General features: G+C 41.9%; 2 protein-coding genes across 2 annotated transcripts in view; both read left to right on the forward strand.

Annotated features, from left to right (window-relative positions):
- Nucleotides 1-18,645, forward strand: part of C4H6orf163 (chromosome 4 C6orf163 homolog) — a 53,089-nt gene that overhangs the window by 11,867 nt on the left and 22,577 nt on the right. The window lies entirely within an intron of this gene.
- SMIM8 (small integral membrane protein 8) lies at nt 1,594-6,819 on the forward strand. Its single transcript, XM_055135964.1, has 3 exons — nt 1,594-1,688; nt 3,901-4,058; nt 6,354-6,819. The coding sequence occupies exons 2-3, from the start codon at nt 3,924-3,926 to the stop codon at nt 6,510-6,512; spliced, it is 294 nt and encodes a 97-aa protein (XP_054991939.1). The 5' UTR covers nt 1,594-1,688; nt 3,901-3,923; the 3' UTR covers nt 6,513-6,819.

Genomic DNA, 18,645 nt, shown 5'->3' on the forward strand with positions numbered 1-18,645 from the left:
GTTCTATTCCAAAAAGTTGTCACAGGCCCTTTTCCTACACTTGTTTTCTGTATTTTTAATGATAGCCATTCTAAGAGGAATGATGTAATATTCTCCATGGTTTGGATTTGTATTTCCCTGATAATTAGTGATATAGAGTACCTTTCATTTCACTATAAAGCATCTTTTTTTCTTTTTGGGTCACACCCGGCAATGCTCAGGGGTTACTCCTGGCTCTGCACTCAGGAATTACTCCTGGCAGTGCTCCGGGAACCATATGGGATGCCGGAGATTGAACTCAGGTCAACCGTGTGCAAGGCAAATGCCCTACCTGCTGTGCTATTGCTTTGCCCCCCCCCTTTTATAAAGCATCTTTTAAATTAAACTTTAGCATACTTTGTCAGAAGATTGACTATACTGTTACTATATTAGATGTCAATCAACTAAATATTAAACATCAAATAACATTAAGTTAATACAACTTGAGGACAGTTTTTTGGGGGAGGGGGAGCTTTTTGGGTTACACCCGGCGATGCACAGGGATTACTCCTGGCTTTGAACTCAGAAATTACTCCTGGTGGTGCTTGGGGGACCATATGGGATGCTGGGAGTTGAACCCCGGTCGGCCAGGTGCAAGGCAAATGCCCTACCCACTGTGCTATCGCTCCAGCCCTGAGAGGACAGTTTTATGTATTTATTCTTAGTTTGGTTTATGAGCCACTCCTGGTTGTATTTAGGGATCATTCCTGGAGGGGTTCAAAGGACCATACCCCCTGGGATGGACCCTAGGTCAGCCACGTGCAAAGCAAGCAAATGCCTTGCCCGCTCAGCTATCTCTCAAACCGATTGGACAAGTTTTAAACTCAAAATCCACTTGCAGAAGCTTTACATAATTTCATGGAAAAATCTAGAACGTGCCATTCTATTTCATTTAACGTAGTTTGTATAGCAACAAATTTATCAGCAAACTATGAATGGAGCAAAACAACATTCATGGCTATTGTTACCCCTCAGCCTGTGTTATCTTCCTTCTTGGAACCTTAAGATCCTAACAGAGCAGTAGAGTATTAGCTATATCTTTATTCCTTTACGTTTCCTTTGGGAGTGGGACTGGGAGTGGGGTATGGGGGGGAGGGGGACACGGATAGGCAGATAGAGCGGGGCTGGGGGGTGGGGTGACTCCTGAGTAGGTGCTCAGGGGTGTGTCTGAGTGGTTCTAAGGTCTGAGCTCTGGCTCCTGGTGCAACGCATGTGTGCAGACCCTGGCCCTAAGTGTCCCTTTAAGTTCCTGAGCACCTGAAACCAAGGTACCCGGACCTAAGGCTGCTTTCTCAAATCAGAACACTTTCCACGTCCGTTAACTACATTTAATGTCTCCCTTGTAAACTCCTTTATAAGAAGTTTGTACACGAAGCTGGAAGATTATTTGAATGTGAGGGGACGGGGTGGGGTGCGGAGGAAGGCGAGCTGAAAAGGAAAGAAAGGTAAGAAATAAACCCCCCCCACCAAAGTCGCCTGGCCAGCGGCGGCGCCTGAGCCCTGCTTTGAGGCCCGCCGCGTCCCTGCCATGCAGCCTCCCAGGCTGTCGGCGGCGCTGCACGCGGAGCCGACGAAGGCTCGCTGAGCCGCTCGTTCCCGCAGGTGGAGGCGAGGTGGCGCGGAACCGGTACCAAGTGGTCCGGTACCGAGCGGAGGTGACCTGGTGTCAGGTGAGCGCCGGCGAGCGGCTGAGTCGAGAGGCCGCCGTGCTTTGAGCTGGGCTGCCGGGCGCGTAACCAACCTTAGTGCCCGGTGCTCCCCCAGTTCCTCACCCCGCGTCCGGTCCATCCAGACCCCCCCGGCACGTTTTTGGGCTCCGCGCACTCAGGCAGCTCGACCCCTCCTCCCACACCCCGTCCCCCTCACCTGTTCCCCCCAGATTTTGTCCGAGGTCTCCCGGGAGCTGCGCCTTTCCCCTTTGTAACCGTCCCAACTGGCGTTCTGCCCTGCAGCCAGCCCGGTGTCTGCGGCGCGGCCCGACGCGCTTCCCGGGCTGGCCAGTGCCAGCGCGGGCGACCCTGCGGGTCACTGCAGGGCCCGCCGCGGTCCCTGCAGAGCCTGCAGCTGCAGGAACGTGCACACGCACAGTCCCGAGGCCACTCTGGGGGCGGACGTGGTGCAATAGGGGTGCACCGAACTGGGCGAGAGTCGAGCGAAGTCATTCTCGTCGGCAGACACGCAAGTGCTTTTGCGATGCGTTGCTCTTTAAAAGCGGGGTGGAGGGGTGGAGGGTGGTTGGACTAGATGGGACAAAACCGAACTTCGATGGTAAGATAAAATCTTTTTTAATTTTCAAATGTGACTTCACGTGGGCTACTCTGGCAAGTCCCTGAATAAATAATGCTGCCCATTTTATAAAGGTAAGCTCCTTCCAGGGACTGGAGCGATAGCACAGCAGAGCGTTTGCCTTGCACGCAGCCGACCGGTTCGATTCCTCCACCCCTGTTGGAGAGCTCGGCAAGCTACCGAGTATCAAGTACCCTGTCCGCTGAGCAGAGCCTGGCAAACTACCCATGGGGGGTTCGAGATGCCAAAATCAATAACAGGTCTCACAATAGAGACGTTACTGGTGCCCAATGGAGAAAACCGATGAACAACGGGATGACAGTGATATAGTGATGGTTTGCCTATATTTTCCTATAATTTCCCTGCAGTTCCCTATGACTTTTACTTTGGGGAAGGTTCCCTCTCATTAATCTAGGGTTGGTAGGTTTGATTTTTCTATTGAACTTATTTTACAAAATTAAATGTGTGAAAATTAAATGTTTACCAAAGTCGTTAAAATTCATTATTGATTTCATCTTGATTTAATTTTTATGCACAATATAATATAGTCATATAGTTTATACCAGTGAGTAATTTAATGTTAGTTTCTAATGGTTCCTGGATTCCCTATGCAAGAATCTTACTAAACGAGGGAAATATCATTTAATAAACATCAGTTCTGACTCTGGCCAGGATCTTCTTGTCACATTATAAAGGGATATCCTTTACTTCTACTTCTTTTTTTCCTTTGTGTATTCCGTCACAAGAGGATAGGCAAAAGTGAATTTAACTTGTCATCTTCAAATCACTAAGTGCTAGTTGCCTGCAATGCAGGAGGTGGGGAAGAGGGGGAATAAAGGGAAGAAGTTGGAGAAAGTGATGGAGATATTTAAGGAATTTTCATGGAAGTACACTAGATGTTAACATTTTTCTTGGATACATTTATTTGGGCGATTGTGCCAGAAATAAAGGGTACCCACTGGCATTTCCCCATAGAACAAGATACAGTGCAACTCAAATTTCCGGATTTCTAAGATATAAAAAATTATTTTTCAAACAAAAAAACAAAAAGCATGATTTATATGTGTGGTATATTATACAAAGCAATAAAATGACAGTTTTGAAATATAGCTAGACAATTTTTTTTTTGAGAATGACTATTGGAACCAGAGCAATAGTAGGATGGTTTGTCATGCATGCAGTTGACCCAGGTTTGATCCCCAGCATCACATATGGTCCCCCAAGCACTGCCAGGAGTAACCACTGAGCATTGCCAGGTGTGACTCAAAAAGCAAAAAAAGAAAAAAACGACTATAGAAGTTTTAAAAAAAGAGCTATGCAGGGGCTGGAGTGATAGCACAGCGGGTAGGGTGTTTGCCTTGCATGCGGCCGACCCTGGTTGTTCTATTCCCTGCATCCCATATGGTCCCTGAGCACTGCCAGGAGCAATTCCTGAATGCAAAGCCAGGAGTAACCCCTGTGCATCGCCAGGTGTGACCCAAAAAGCAAAAAAAAAAGAAAGAAAGAGAAAGAAAAAAACCTATGCAAAAGAAATGTCATCATGAGTATAACTTTTCACAGGAATGCTAAAATGTTAATAAAAAAATTTTTTTTTAGGTAATAGATCATTAAACATCAAGATGTCTTCAGTACCTGAACCACCATCCATTAAAAAGGAACCACCCAAAGAGAAAGACTTTCCAAACCCAGGCCTCAGAGGGGTCCGCACAACCACTTTGTTTCGAGCTGTGAATCCAGAGCTCTTCATTAAGCCTGTAAGAAATATGTCCGGGAGGAGAACTTAGGTTTCTTTGAACTAAGTTTTTGGAAATAGAAAATTTTTATTTTATGGTAACATTTGCTTTTGTTATGGAAATAACTAGAGATCATGTGAATAAAAGCAAGTAGAAGGAAAATCCTAAACGATGCTTCACTAAATTCACTTATAAAAGCCCTCATTTTTAAAGGCATTTGAAAATTATAATGAAAATAGTTGCAGTTTAAACTATTCAAAGTGTACCTTAATAGTTGCATTAATTTGAATGACTTTTATTGTATGATCAGGTACTATTGAATAAAATCTTCACTGTAACCAAAAAAAAATCAGAATGAAAATTTGATCCTTTTTTTCTTTTTTGCTTTTTGGCTCACACCATCTACAGGGGTTACTCCTGTCTCTGCACTCAGGAATTACCCCTGGCGGTGCTCAGGGGACCATATAGGATGCTGGGATTCGAACCCGAGTTGGCCAGTGCAAGGCAAATGCCCTACCCGCTGTGCTATCACTCCAGCCCCCCAAAATTTGATCATTTTTATACACAATTCCCGCCTTTATTATTTTTTTAGTTCACATGTTTACATTTATGTTAATGTTTATGGTTCTGATGTGTAGTTGCTGCACCTTACCACCAAAATGCCAAAGACCCTCACCAGTATCCTTTTGCTACATTCAGTCCACCAGCGACAATGCAAACATTTGGTGAAATTTTCAAATGTACATTTATATCCTTGGAGAACTATATTCTTATATAATATATTCTTATATAATATTCTTATATAATATGTAATAAGAATTATATTCTTATTACAAATTATTGCATATATTTGATTTGGTAAATTTTATTTTTAAATAGATCAGACTTGTTTTTATAGAAATGTAAATGCATTTTGGTTATAAAATATTTTTAATTTGTTGAATTTTTTATTCAGATTATAGTAAAATAGGTTTTTGTTTGTTTTTTTGGTTTTTGGGTCACACCTGGCGATGCACAGGGGTTACTCCTGTCTCTGCACTCAGGAATTACCCCTGGCGGTGCTCAGGGGACCATATGAGATGCTGGGATTCGAACCCGGGTTGGCCAGTGCAAGGCAAACACCCTACCCGCTATGCTATCACTCCAGCCCCCCTATAATATAGTAACCAGTGTGACCACTGGTTTAGCAATCATTGAATCAAGTAGTATGGGTTGGGTTTTATTTGGGGAGTTTTTTGGTTTTGGTATTTGACTTTGAAGGCCACACCTAGCCATCCTCAGGGTTTACTCCTGGCACTGTACTCAGGAATTACTCCTGGATGTCTGTGCTTGAAGGACCGTATGAAATGCCAGAGATTGAATACAGGTCAGCCATATGCATGGCAAGTGCCTTACATGTTATACTGTCTCAGTCCCCAAGGTAGTATGTTTTTAAATCTTTAAAGTAATGTGTTTTTTCACTAGCCAGATGCATTTCAAGAAATGTTAATTTGAACTTCTCTGAGCTTCTGAGCTTGTAAAAACTAAAAGGGCTTAAACTGCTCTTATCTATGACTCCAACTGAAAAACTTTAACTTTTATTCCACTGGTAATTAAGATTTGAAATAGTGGGTAATTTAGCAGGTATGATGCCAGAAACAGACAACACAAATTAAAACTTGTGTGGTAACTTTGCACTCACACTAACCTGTCAAAGGCTAGTTTGTGCAGTGTGAACATTCAAAAAAGGAGCATGCCAGGGCCTGGAGTGATAGTACAGCAATAGGGCATTTGCCTTGCACACAGCCGACCTGGGTTCGATCTCGCATCCAGTATGGTCCCCCAAGCACCGCCAGAAGTAATTCCTCAGTGCAGAGCCCGGAGTAACCCCTGAGCATTGCTGGGTGTGACCCACCAAGAAAAAAAAAAACCCAACAAACAAAAAAAACAGCATGTGATGTATAGCTGGACAAAATAAAACACTGTGGAGTTGTGAACATCCTATATTTAAAAGCTGCTTTAAAGAAAAATTTACAGTTGCATTGCAGTGCTTCTTGAGGGCTTGGATTTTCAGCAGTAAATCAAGGTTTTTATAACAATATAGTATCTGTCCTGTCACTAAATTTCTTGAGGCAGTAGAATAGGTTCCTAGGGAAGATCGATGCATTGTCATTTTTGCCATGTTTAATGTTACGTGAAAGCCATTTTACCAGTCATCCATGAACACAGGCTAGAGAAAGGGCATTCATTTTTTATTTCTTACTTCCTAATAAAATATTTAGGTCTCTTCAAATTATTAGGCTTAATGGGGATTTATAATTTTTTTTTCCTTAACAGAACAAACCTGTAATGGCTTTCGGATTGATAACTCTCTCACTCTGTGTGGCTTATATTGGTTATCTGCATGCAACACAAGAGAATAAAAAGGACCTCTATGAAGCTATTGATAGTGAGGGGAACAGTTCTATGAGGAGGAGAACATCTAAGTGGGATTAATAGTGTTGCTTGCTACAGATGGAGCTTGATGAAGAGCTCTGAAATCTCTACCTTCCCGAGAGTGCAGTGTCGTGTTTGGAAAGTGTCTGGAAAGTCTTGCTGAGGAAAGGGAAGAAGGAAATTGCTGCATCCAGGCCTCTGCACTGAATTATGTCCTTTTCACAGCTGCAGCAATGCTCTTGTTCTTTTCCCACTGAGAGAGCTCCTCAATATTTATCTTCTGTGGAATTCTCTCATAAGAGTGCCATGTAAATGAATCTTTTTTTGGTTGTTAATTAGTAAGTTCTTTATAATTAAAGTTTTGAGTGTATTAAATTCTGTGTGGTATTTTTTTCAGTATTTTGAAGTGAGTTATGCATTTGCAAATATTGTGAAGATCTAGACATTTATTTATTTTCTATCCAAAGGCAATATTCATTTTCTACCTGGTAATCTCTTTGTGATAGCACAGCGAGTAGGGCGTTTGCCTTGCACGAGGCCAAACTGGGTTCGGTTCCTCCACCCCTTTCAGAGAGCCTGACAAGCTACCGAGAGTATCTCACCTGCATGGCAGAGCCTGGCAAGCTATCCATGACATATTCGATATGCCAGAAACAGTAACAAGTTTCACAATGGAGACATTACTGGTGCCCGCTCAAGCAAATCGATGAGCAATGGGATGATAGTGACAGTGACAGCCTCTCTTTGTAAAAAAATAAATAAATAAAATAAACCAAAAAAAAAACAAAAAAACCTGCAGTCAGCATTGAAGACAAGTAGTTTTTACAGAGCAACAGATGGTTTAGATATTTTGGTTTTCATTTTAGCTATTTTTAGTTAAATATTTTAATTTAAAAGATACTTAGCTTCTAACATAATGATCAAATTAGAGAATAACCCAAACTGAAGTTTTCTTTAAAAAACAAGCATTATATTGAAATACATGGTGTTATTTGACTACAAATCAATGTTTACTATTTTATGTAAGCCAAAAGTTTACTGAGACCTTTCCACCTCGTTTCAAGTTACGATGAACCCAAGTGAGAAGGGCATTCAGTATGGTCTCCTCACTAGTTATATTCATGTCATCACTGCTGAAAACCTGGCAATTTCACCAGCTGGGTGTAACACAAATTCCCAGTTTCAAATGACTTCCATGAAATGCTCCATCACGTAATTGTGAGCCACTTTAAGCAAATCTGTACAACCTTGGGCATCAGCAAATGAACAGATCCCAAGAGAATTGGCTGGATAAAGCTGTTTCATTTAAAACTCGTAGCATGCTTCCACCACATGTGAGAGCTGCAGAAAGCAAGCCAAAAGACACTCAATGTTAGCTAGCTTTTTTTTTTTTAAAAAAAAAAACAAACCTCAGGGCAGCCTATATATGCATACTGAATCAAGGACCATTAGGAAGTTTGGTTCTATACCTTCCATTTTAATTTCTTCTTGTCTTACTTCCCTGACATCGTTAGTAAACACTGTAGCAAAATAATCTGACACAGAGGGGAGCAAAAGCCTGCAAGCTGAAATCCTATTATCACCAGCAACCAGAATTACATCACATAACTGCTTGTGTCTCAAATAGTTTTCCATCTTTATAAATGACTGCTCAGCATGATTAAGGGGCTGGAAAACTTCATTTGATGAACATATCTCCATAGTATGGCAGGATGACCTGACTTGATTACTGTTGTCCACATTGGGCTCTGAAGGTGGCCAGGCCTTGTAACCTATTTTACTTTTTTTTCCCTTTTTTAAAAATAAATTAGTGTTGCAGAACTTTTAAAAGCTTATAGTTGTTTAAGTAATAGGAAGCAGGAACTAGGAAACAAAGTTCCTGGGTTCACTTATATAATCTTCCTCACCTAAGTTTCAGGGAAGTTTATTTTCTAAACATTTGCCCCATTCTTGCCCCATTGTAATTGGGACTTAGTAATAAATATCACCTTTGAAATTTTGTCTTCTTATTACCAAGTCATAATAACTGCACAGGCAGAATTTATAATCATAGTATTAGTTTTTAATTGCTTATACCTTATGGTTTTGCAAGATTCATAAAAATACAATTGTGTTTGATTTGTATATATGAAAGAATTTAGCTCATCAAGTTACTGACATGCAACTGAATTCAACCTTTTCTATTTAATCCTCTAACTATCTTTGTGAAGTCTTCCTACATAGAATACTTCATATAGTTTAAATGCACCTAGTGGGGTCAGAGCGATAGCACAGTGGGTTGGGCGCTTGCTTTGCACACAGTCAACCCGGGTTCGATTCTCAGCATCCCGTATGGTCCCCTGAGCACCGCCAGCAGTGATTCCTGGTTGCAAAGCCAGGAGTAACCCCTGAGCATCGACGACTATGACCCAAAAAGGAAAAAAAAAATGCATTTAGGGGCTAGAAAGATAGTACAGGAGTTAAGGCCTTGCAAACCTAAATTTGTTCCTCAAGCACCACCAGGGGTCACTCCTATGTACAGACTCAGGAATAGCCCCTGAGCAACACTGGTATAGCCCAACACCTCCCCACTCACTCCATCAAAATTAAAAGTATATACTTTGGTGAAACAAATTGCCTTCTAATAGAAAGTACTGTTAAAAGTAAACCTTTTAGGGAGTTTCCATTTGTCTTTGATTGTAAAATAACTAGAATATTTAATGTCACATCAGCTTTTAGAATTCTTTTTGTATTCAACAGAATAGTATTTGCCAGTAGAGCTACTAGGCGAACTATCAAGAAATTGTTGCAGTGTTGATGATGAGCAAACCAACTTGCAACCTTAAACTGTGTGCTGCCTATATAAATGAACCAGGATATTGCTGGATTCATTGATCCCCACAGATGTGGGAGGGAAAAGAAGAATGAGGTAAGAATCACATTGACTTTTAGGCACAAGTGTCTAACTTTGCCTTATTTCAGAGTGGTTGCAAGTTGTAACAGAGTCTGTGTACCATGTCAGAAGCTACCTGGCTAAGTGCGGACATTTTTATTTATTCCCTGAAGGAAAATACAAGTCAGTTTTATTGATGTAAGAAGAGGATAATCAGGGCAAGATACAGCATTTGGGTGTTTGGGTTTGAGTAAGTAAAGGTCTTGCTTCATGGGGAATTAGACAAAACTCAGTAACATAATCAATAGATCTTGATGTTATTCTTGATAAGTAATTTCTTGAGTGCCCTTTTTGCTCTGGAAAGTAATGTGTTATGATGGGAGAACTTTGCCCAGGAGAGCAAGCTATTCAACTGATAAATTGTTTGCAAAGAATTTCCTCAAGCAAACAGTAAAGTTATTTCGGGGCTTACAGACCATCTTCGTGGGGTGAGCAATCTGTCCCAGTTTGTCAGGCACTAAAGGGTTTCCTGGGACACAGAACTTTGCATTATAAAATTAGGAACAACAAATTTATTTAAGATATGATTTCAAAATCAGACTCTAGTTCAGTGCTGACTTAATTTAAGTAACCTTCCCACTTGCATTGCCAAAGTACCACAATATCACATTTATAAATAACCACAAAAACAAGTAGACTTCCTCTTTTGCCAGCATGAGAGAAATAAATTCTTTATTTTTGTTTTTGGCTCACACCCAGCAGTGCTCAGTGCTTGCTCCTGGCTTTGCACTCAGAAATCACTCCTAACGGAGCTTGGGAAAGACTATATGTGGTGCTGGGGATCGAACTTGGGTCTGCTGCATGCAAGGCAAGTCCCCTACCTACTGTACTCTCTCAAATTCTTTTTAAATTTTCAAAATTATTTATTTATTTATTTATTTATATATATTTTAACTGAAGCACTGTAAGATACACAGTTGCAAAGCTGTTCATGGTTGGGTTTAAATCATAACAATATTCCAACACCTATCCCTCCACCAGTGCACATTCCCCAACACCAATGTCCCCAGTTTCCCTTGTGCCCTCCCTTGTAGCTCCCCAACCTGTCTCTATGGCAGGCTCTCTCTCACTCTCCTCTCTCCTCTCGTTCTCCTCTCTCTCTCTCCTCTCTCTCTCCTCTCTTCTTTAATGATTTGCAATACAGATACTGAGAGGTTATCGTGTTGGTTCCTTTACCTATTTTCAGCACACAGTTCTTAACCAGAGTGATCATTTCCAACTATGTTTGTCATAGTGGATTCTTCTGTATCCCAACTGCCTTCTTGCCTAGCACTTGAGGCAGGCTACAAACCATGGGCCAATCCTCCTGGCCCTTGTTTTATTATTATTATTATTATTATTATTATTATTATTGGTTTGTTTTTTTTTTTTTGCTTTTTGGATCACACCGGGCAATGCACAGGGGTTACTCCTGGCTCATGCACTCAGGAATTACTGCGGGAGGTGCTCAGAGGACCATATGGGATACTGGGTATCGAACCCGAGTCGGCCACGTGCAAGGCAAATGCCCTACCTGCTGTGCTATTGCTTCAGCCCCAGTCCTTGTTTTTTCTGTCCCTACTTATTAGTCTCATGCTATGTTTTTCTAATATACCACAAATGAATGCATTCTATGTCTGACTTCTAACTCATTTCACTCAGTATGTTACCCTCCATGTCCATCCATTTATAAGTGAATTTCATAACTTCATTTTTCCTAACAGCTGTGTAGTATTTCACTGTGTAGATTTACCACAGTATCTTTAACTGATCATCTGTTCTTGGACCCTTGGGTTGTTTCCAGATTCTGCAATGAACATAGAAGTACAGGTGGTATTTCTGCTGTGTGCATTTGTACTCCCGGGATTTAGTCCCAGAAGTGGTATTGCTGGGTCATATGGAAACTCAGTTTCCAGTTTTTTAAGGAATGCCCATATTGTTTTCCCCAAAGGTTGGACCAATTGACATTTCCACCTGCAATGAAGGAGAGTCCCTTTGTCCCCACATCCACACCAGTCTCTGTGGCATGAGATGATATCTCATTGTTGTTATGATCTCTCTGATGATTAGCGATGTAGAGCATTTTTTTTCATGTGTCTTTTGGCCATTTGTATTCCTTCTTTGAGTTTCTGTTCATTTATTCTGACAACTTTTTGATAGGTTGGATTTTTTTCTTTTAAAGTTCTATCAAAGCCTTATGTATCTTGGATATTAACCCCTTATCAGATTGATAAATAAGTGGCAAATAATTTTTCCCAATTTGGGCTGTCTTTGTAGCTTGATCATCATTTCTTTTGAAGTATAGAAGCTTCTGAATTTAATGTAGTCCTCATTTGTTTATCTCTGCTTCCACTTGCTTGGACGGTGGTATTTCATCTTTGAAGATGCCTTTTGCTTCAACATCATGGAGGGGTCTGCTTACATTTTCTCCATGTACCTTATGGATTCATGTCTGATATTGAGATCTTTAATCCATTTTGATATGACTTTTGTGCCTGGTGTTAGAATCTGAGTTCATAATCCATCCTGCCACTCTGTGCTTCTTGACAGGTGCATTTAGTCCATTGACATTGAGAGAGATTACTGTAATGGGGATTTGTGTCATCTTTATGTCAGAGTTTGATGTACTTGTGGGGCTTGTCTTATCTTAAAGTATCCCATTTAGTTCTTTTGTAACAGTGGTTTTGAATCTAGGAAGTTCCTGAGTTGTTCTTTATCTGTAAAGTTGTGTGTTGTTCCTTTGAATCAGAATGAGAGAATGGCTGGGTAAAGTATTCTTGGTGAGTCATTCATTTGATTTTTTTCACTATATCCCATCATTGTCTTCATGCCCAGAGGGTTTCATCTGATAGGTCTGCTGTGAACCTTAAGGATGCTCCTTTATAAGCAATTTCCTTATTCTATCTTGCTGTCTCTGTCTATGGTTTCTGTCATTCTGATTTGGATGTGTCTTGGGATGTTTTTATTTAGATTTTTTTTTTTTAAGCTGGCACCCTTCAAGCCTCTTGGATTTGGGTGGATGCATTCAAATCAGTGCATCCACTGAGAAGTTTAGCTCCAGGAATTTCTCAGCAATGATGGCTTTGACAATTGTTTCTTCATCAGGGTTTTCTTTCTGCCCCTCTGGTACCCCAATGATTCTTACATTGTTCCTCTTGGCTTCATCCTGATGTTCTCTTGTCATCTGTTGGTTTATTTTGAGGCTCTTTGCCTTCTTCTGTTGTAGTCTGGAGATTCTCTGCACCTCATCTTCGAGTTCACTGATTCTGTCCTCAGCAGCTGTTAACTCTGCTGCTGAGGCCTTCCAGTGAGCTTTTCATTTCACCTACCAAATTTTTTATATCTGTCATTTCTTCTTTATTTTCATTTGCATTTTCCTCATTTCTGCTCTCATATCCTCCTGCATTTATTGGATGTGTGTTCCATTGTTTCTTTTAGCTCCTTATGCATCCTTAATAGCTCCATTCTAAATTCCTTGTCAGAGAGACTCATTGTTACTGGTTGGGTCAACTGGCAAGTTTCTTTGCTAACTAAGCCTGGTGGGTTTCTGAGTTGCTTTACCACTGTGACTTTTGCAGTTTGGGGTTGTTTCTTTCTTATTTTGTGTGGTTAGGAGCCTACATTAGGGTGTCTTTGTATGTTTATGATGAATTATGAAGTAGTGAGGAAATGCACAGCTTTGAAACGAAGTGGCAGGCGGGTATGGATGGTGCCTTTCCACAAATAAATTCTTTATCCAAAGGTAGCCTGGACTTTTCTTTCTTTCTTTTGTAAATTAGTTCTATTAAATTTTAATTTTTAACAAAAATACATTTTAACAAAAAAGTATTGATTTTTTAAAATAAATGCAAAAGGATAGATTAAGAAGTTACAAAGACCTTTTCAATAAAACCTCAAATTTGGGCCAGAATAATAGTACAGTGGGTAGGGCATTTGCCTTGCACACAGTCTACTTGGGTTTGATCTCCGCCATCCAATATGATCCCCCGAGTAATTTCTGAGTGCAGAGCCAGAAGTAATGCCTGAGCATCACTAGGTGTGACCCAAAAAGTCAAAAACATAAAAATCTAAAAGTAAAACCTCAAAGTTGGAGCAGTCTCAAGATGCCCCAACGGCCTATAATATCTCCCAACCCCACTCCACCCTCAGGCTGCAGTGTTCATTAAAGCCCTGAAATAAAGCAATCATACTTGAGTCACTGTAATCAGTGAGCATTGGACCGGCAAATGGAGTAAGAAATCATTTGGGGAGCACTATGTTTCATGTGTTTTAAACTAAAACTATAAGCCATTTATGAGGAAGAGGAAATAGAGTTTCTCAGGGCACAAAATTCCTTGTTGGAAACTTGAGAGCAGGAGTTCCATAAAATAGTCACATTCTGGCTCTGACTGCTGGGAGCCTGGACTTTTCCTAGCTCTCCTGCAGTGTGTGTGTGGCTGTCAGGAGAGGCCGAGGAGTGTGTGTGTGTGTGTGTGTGTGTGTGTGTGTGTGTGTGTGTGTGTGTGTGTGTGTGTGTGTGTGTCTGTCTGTCTGTCTGTCTGTCTGAGTTCCCATTTCAACTTGAAAGGAAACACTTCCCCCAACTCCAGACCCTGAGACCTATGAATGAACAAGTTTCCAAATTCCTTGCCCCCTTTGGTGGCACCAACTTTGACTTCCAAAGGGAATAGTATATCTAAGCAAGGAAAAGTGATGTATCTGCATCAGGAATTTGAAGAGAACCTGGAAGGAGCTTCCACTGGCCACTCTTGTCCCTTTACCACCATTGAAAAGCCAGTTGACATCAGTACTAGATGGCTGTGAGTACTGGCCAGTGACACTTTGCTGAAGTCAGCCTCTGGAGCTGTTTCCCTCCTGGAAACATCACTAACTGCAGCTAGCTAATAGGCCTCCTGGGATCTGAGCTCTCTGGAGGCTGCAGATTCCAAGCCCAATCCTCAGTACCTTCTTAGACTGTAAAGACAGTCTTAGTGATGTAGGCAGGCAGGCAGATAGGGAAGGCCCCTCCCAAGGCAATGGCAGAGAAGTTCCTGGGAAGTAATAGCCCTGAAGTTTCGATAGCCAACCTTGAAGAAAACAGGAACTAAGACCTGATAAGACCCTCACCTGGTGCCAGTCAGTAACAGACCCTGAGGAGGCTGGACCTCTACAGAGACGACAAACTTCAGCAGACAGAAATATAATTAAGGACTTGAAAGAGATTCACTAGAAACTTCAAAGCTGTTCCTTTGATACAATACCTGATCACCCCCCACCTCTGTCAGAAAGCTCCAGACCAAGGCCACCCTAAGAATATGCATATAAAAGCCGGTCATAAAGGCCACGCAAGGCTCTCTCAGCTCCCTTGAGTGCATGTCTTTTTCTGTCTGTCTGTGTGTCTGACTGTCTCTCTCTCTCTCTCTCTCTCTTCTACACCTTCAAAAACCTCCAAGTAAAATCTGTTTTACTTCACTGCTCATCTACTCCTGAAATTCTTTTCTGTGAAGCAAGACAAAACCCCTGAAAACCCTGGGTAAGGCCTGGGACTGGCTTCTCCTTTCCTGCAAAGAGCAAATCCTCACTCAACCTGAGTTCGTGGCTTCCCAAGAAATTGGGTGGTGGGGATCAACTTCCGTGTCTGGGAGACCAAGCCGACTTCAGGTGTGGCCTGACGCCCACCTGGTGGAGCTAGCAGGGTCAGGCCCATGCCAAGCAGGGGCTCATCACAGACTTTACCAGACCTAGTCTTCCCAGTGGGTCCTGGGTGGCCAGGGCAGATTGGGAGAAAGTGACCGTCTTTCTCCTCTCCACATAAGCCACCTGTGGGGCCCCCCCGACATCATTATGTCAACCTGCCTACCACTGCCCTATGTAACACACTCACCTCTTGCAGTGTGGACAACAGCAGTAACTCGGAAGGGCTTAGTGTGATGGATCTGACGTGAGACTCCTTGGCCACAGGACCATATCCATGAACCCCCACAGGAAGTCATGATCCATCTCTCTTTCTACAATAGAGAACCTGGAATGATCTAGAAGGAGGAACAGGCCACTGCTGAAAAGACTGCAGGGAAGAGGGAATTTCAGGGTGAATGGATGTTCCAGATTCCTCTCTGCTGCTTGGGTAACGTGGTTTGTCCTTTCTGCCTTGCCAAAGGGAGCTTAGGTGTATTGGGTTACTCCCATCACACTGCCCCTCATTCCAGTCTCCTCTTATCTCTCCCGTTCATCTCTCTATGCTTCATCTTGCTGCCCTGCACTCTCTCTCTCATCTCTCTCACTCTGGGGGTAGATGCTACACCCAGTCAGGTAGCAAAATTAACATAATAAAGCCCTTCCTGACTGCCCATCAGGCTCAAGGGCAGAAACACCACCTCTTCTCCTAAGTCCAATAACTTAACATCTTAATTGACATCTTAATTCTACTTCTTAATATTAGTTATTTTTGCATGGACACAGTAAGAGATACGTTGAGGCTTGTAGGGCAGCTCTGCTGGGAACAGCTACAGAATCAGACTACAGTGCTCAGGCCAGATTAATCTCTCCTAACCCTAACAGGGTCCAAATCTAGTTATTACTTTTTGGATCATGATAGAATTTGTCCATGTCCATGCTCTTAACTTATACTTAAGTATTATGGCACTTTGGCCAGGCCCATTTCTATGCCAGGGTAGCTCACAGCTCGCCCTGGGTCCATCCAGTCCCTTGTCAGGATCCTGCTTTTGGGGTGCTAGGAAGTAAGGGCAACTGAGGCTTAAGTCAAGAGAACAGATGTCCAGGAGGTAAATATCACTGAGAGTCAATTGACTCCTAAGTTACTAAAGCATAGCATTAACTGTCTTGTGCCCATACAAAGAGGACATTGCTCTGAATTAACTATGAAAAGGACTTAAGGAGAAGAGAAGAACAATATTTACAAGTTAACAGAGCACAAAGAAAGAAGTTACAAATAAACACAGAGGAAGGGAGCACTGTGATGAAAGTAACCCAATAAACCTAAGCTCCCTGTGGCAAGGCAGAAATGACAAACCAATGTTATTCTACAGCCTAGGATCATTGGCTGGTCAGAAGGTGTGGAGGGGCCCCTTGGGCCTGGCCGGTGACCCTCTGGAAGCACAGAGCATTCCGCCTGCCCTCAAACTGGTCTGCAGCACCCACGGCTCAGACCACTGGATGGGGTGGGACAACCACCCAGCCATCTAAAGTCTTCTCCCCCAGACTCTTAAAATGGAAAATGGAAATAAAACTGATAGAGAATAAAGTTTCTTTCCAAACCAAAAAAAATAAAGATTGTGTAGGCTGAATAATGCACCTTTTGCCCTACTCCTCTGAACCCCCCCTCACCACCACAAAGATATTCAGATTTTATTTCCTGGAACCTAAGACTGTTACCTTGTGCAGCAAAAGGAACTTTGTAGCTGTGACCAAGAATTTTGAGATGGGAAGATTATCTTTTATTATCCTGGTGAGCCTGATACAATTTCAAGAGGGAGGCAGAAGATCAAGTGAATAAATGATGTCACCAGGCAGAGGGAGAAAAAACAAACTGTATATGATATGAGAGAAGGTCATGAGCCAGGAACGTGGTAACCTCTAAATGTTGGAAGGATGAGGGAACATTGGCTCCTGCAGGAGCCAGCCGTGCCAATACCTCAATTTGACCCACATTAGACTCACCTTGGACTTTGAGGATTGCAAGAGAATCAAGTTGTGTTATTTTATGCCTTTGGATATGTAGTAAAATTTTTACAGCAGCAGTAGGAAAACTAATACTGCAGCCTCTGCGAAATCTACTGTACCATGCTCCCTTTTGTAATTACTTCTATTTGCTTTTATGAGCAAAGCTTGCCTAGTAACAGTTGCTAAGGAAGTTAACAATCCTAGAATCTAAGAGGGAGCAACTGCTTAAATCTTTCAAAATCCAGGACATCTCTCTTACATGGCAGAGCCTTATATTCTGTTCTTTCCTGTTAGACACATCACCACTAATCATGGCAAATCATTTAAACCGTAACAGCTTCTAGCACGGTCCTTAGACCTCCTCCAGCTTTCTTAGGTGCCTGGCTCTTGTTAAAATTACTCTTTCGGATCCTAAGTATTTTAGCTATACATGGTGAAACATCTGAAATTTAACTATGATCAATAATCCAAGTTATACAGACTTTGTTTGCTGTGCTGTTTGTAATAAAATAGTTCCACCTCCCCCCTTTGGGGAAACCTTTAAACAGATCCATGAATACAAGCCTTTTAAGACACGCTTTTATACTCACAAAGATATACTGGGTAAGTGATTTTCCTGTTTTCCTTTGTACTAATGTTCAATAGCATTAGAAGTCATCTTCCTGTCAGACTTTTTCAGCTCTTTCCTTGTCAGTGTTGCTGTCCAAAGTTGGGTGTCTGTCCTAACATTGAGTTGAAAATCAGCTTCTCCACTTACTATTTGTGTGCTTTGTTAAGATATTGAGTCTCGATCAGTTATCTTACATGTAAATAGAAGTGGTAATATTATTGTGCAGACTGGTATGAGGACTTAATATTTGTATCTCCTATAGAGTCTGACACATAATAGTAGATGGGAGTTCTTCCTGCCAGTGCAGGCAGTGGGGGGGAGGGGGTTGTCTAAATTATACCTTAATAATTGGGTGAAAAAATCATAACTTTAGTAGTTGGTAATTTGAAAGTTAGTATAATTTAAATGAGACTATTTACTGTACTATGTTTTAATAAGTCTAATACATATCTCCCTTCTATCCCCATCAATTTTCATTCTATCTTTGAACCTTTGACATATTTTCTTAGAGACTCTCAACACTTCTCTGACCCTGTCTTCCTTTAACATGGTAAAATAGTGATGATTTAATTTTACTCCTGATCTTTGGAAATAAAAGATGCTAGAGTGTAAAAAATCTCCCAGGGTGGCCACGGGAGAGCCCCAGAAGCTCTCCCCATCGGCGCTCGGATTTGGGGGTGGTACCAGGTCACTCGCCCAGCCGGAGCGACCCAAGCCATGGGGCAGACGGAAGAGGAAATGAAGGCCAAGCCGGTTAATTGATCAGTTTCCATTTATTCCATTCTCTCCACACACCTGTTTCCATCTCTCTGAGCTCCCCATTCTAGTCTCTCACTGCCCCTCATTCCTGTTTCCTCCTGTCTCTCCCACTCTGCACTTCATCTCTCTGCACTCCATCTTGCAGCCTGGGCTTTCTCTCTCCTCTCTGGATTCTGATTCTGACTGCTTCTCCCTTGATGATTCCCTCACTCTCTCTTTCTGCCTCTCTCCCACTTGTCTCTCCATCCCTTGTC

Source organism: Sorex araneus, chromosome 4 (assembly GCF_027595985.1).
Source record: "Sorex araneus isolate mSorAra2 chromosome 4, mSorAra2.pri, whole genome shotgun sequence".
NCBI lineage: Eukaryota > Metazoa > Chordata > Mammalia > Eulipotyphla > Soricidae > Sorex > Sorex araneus.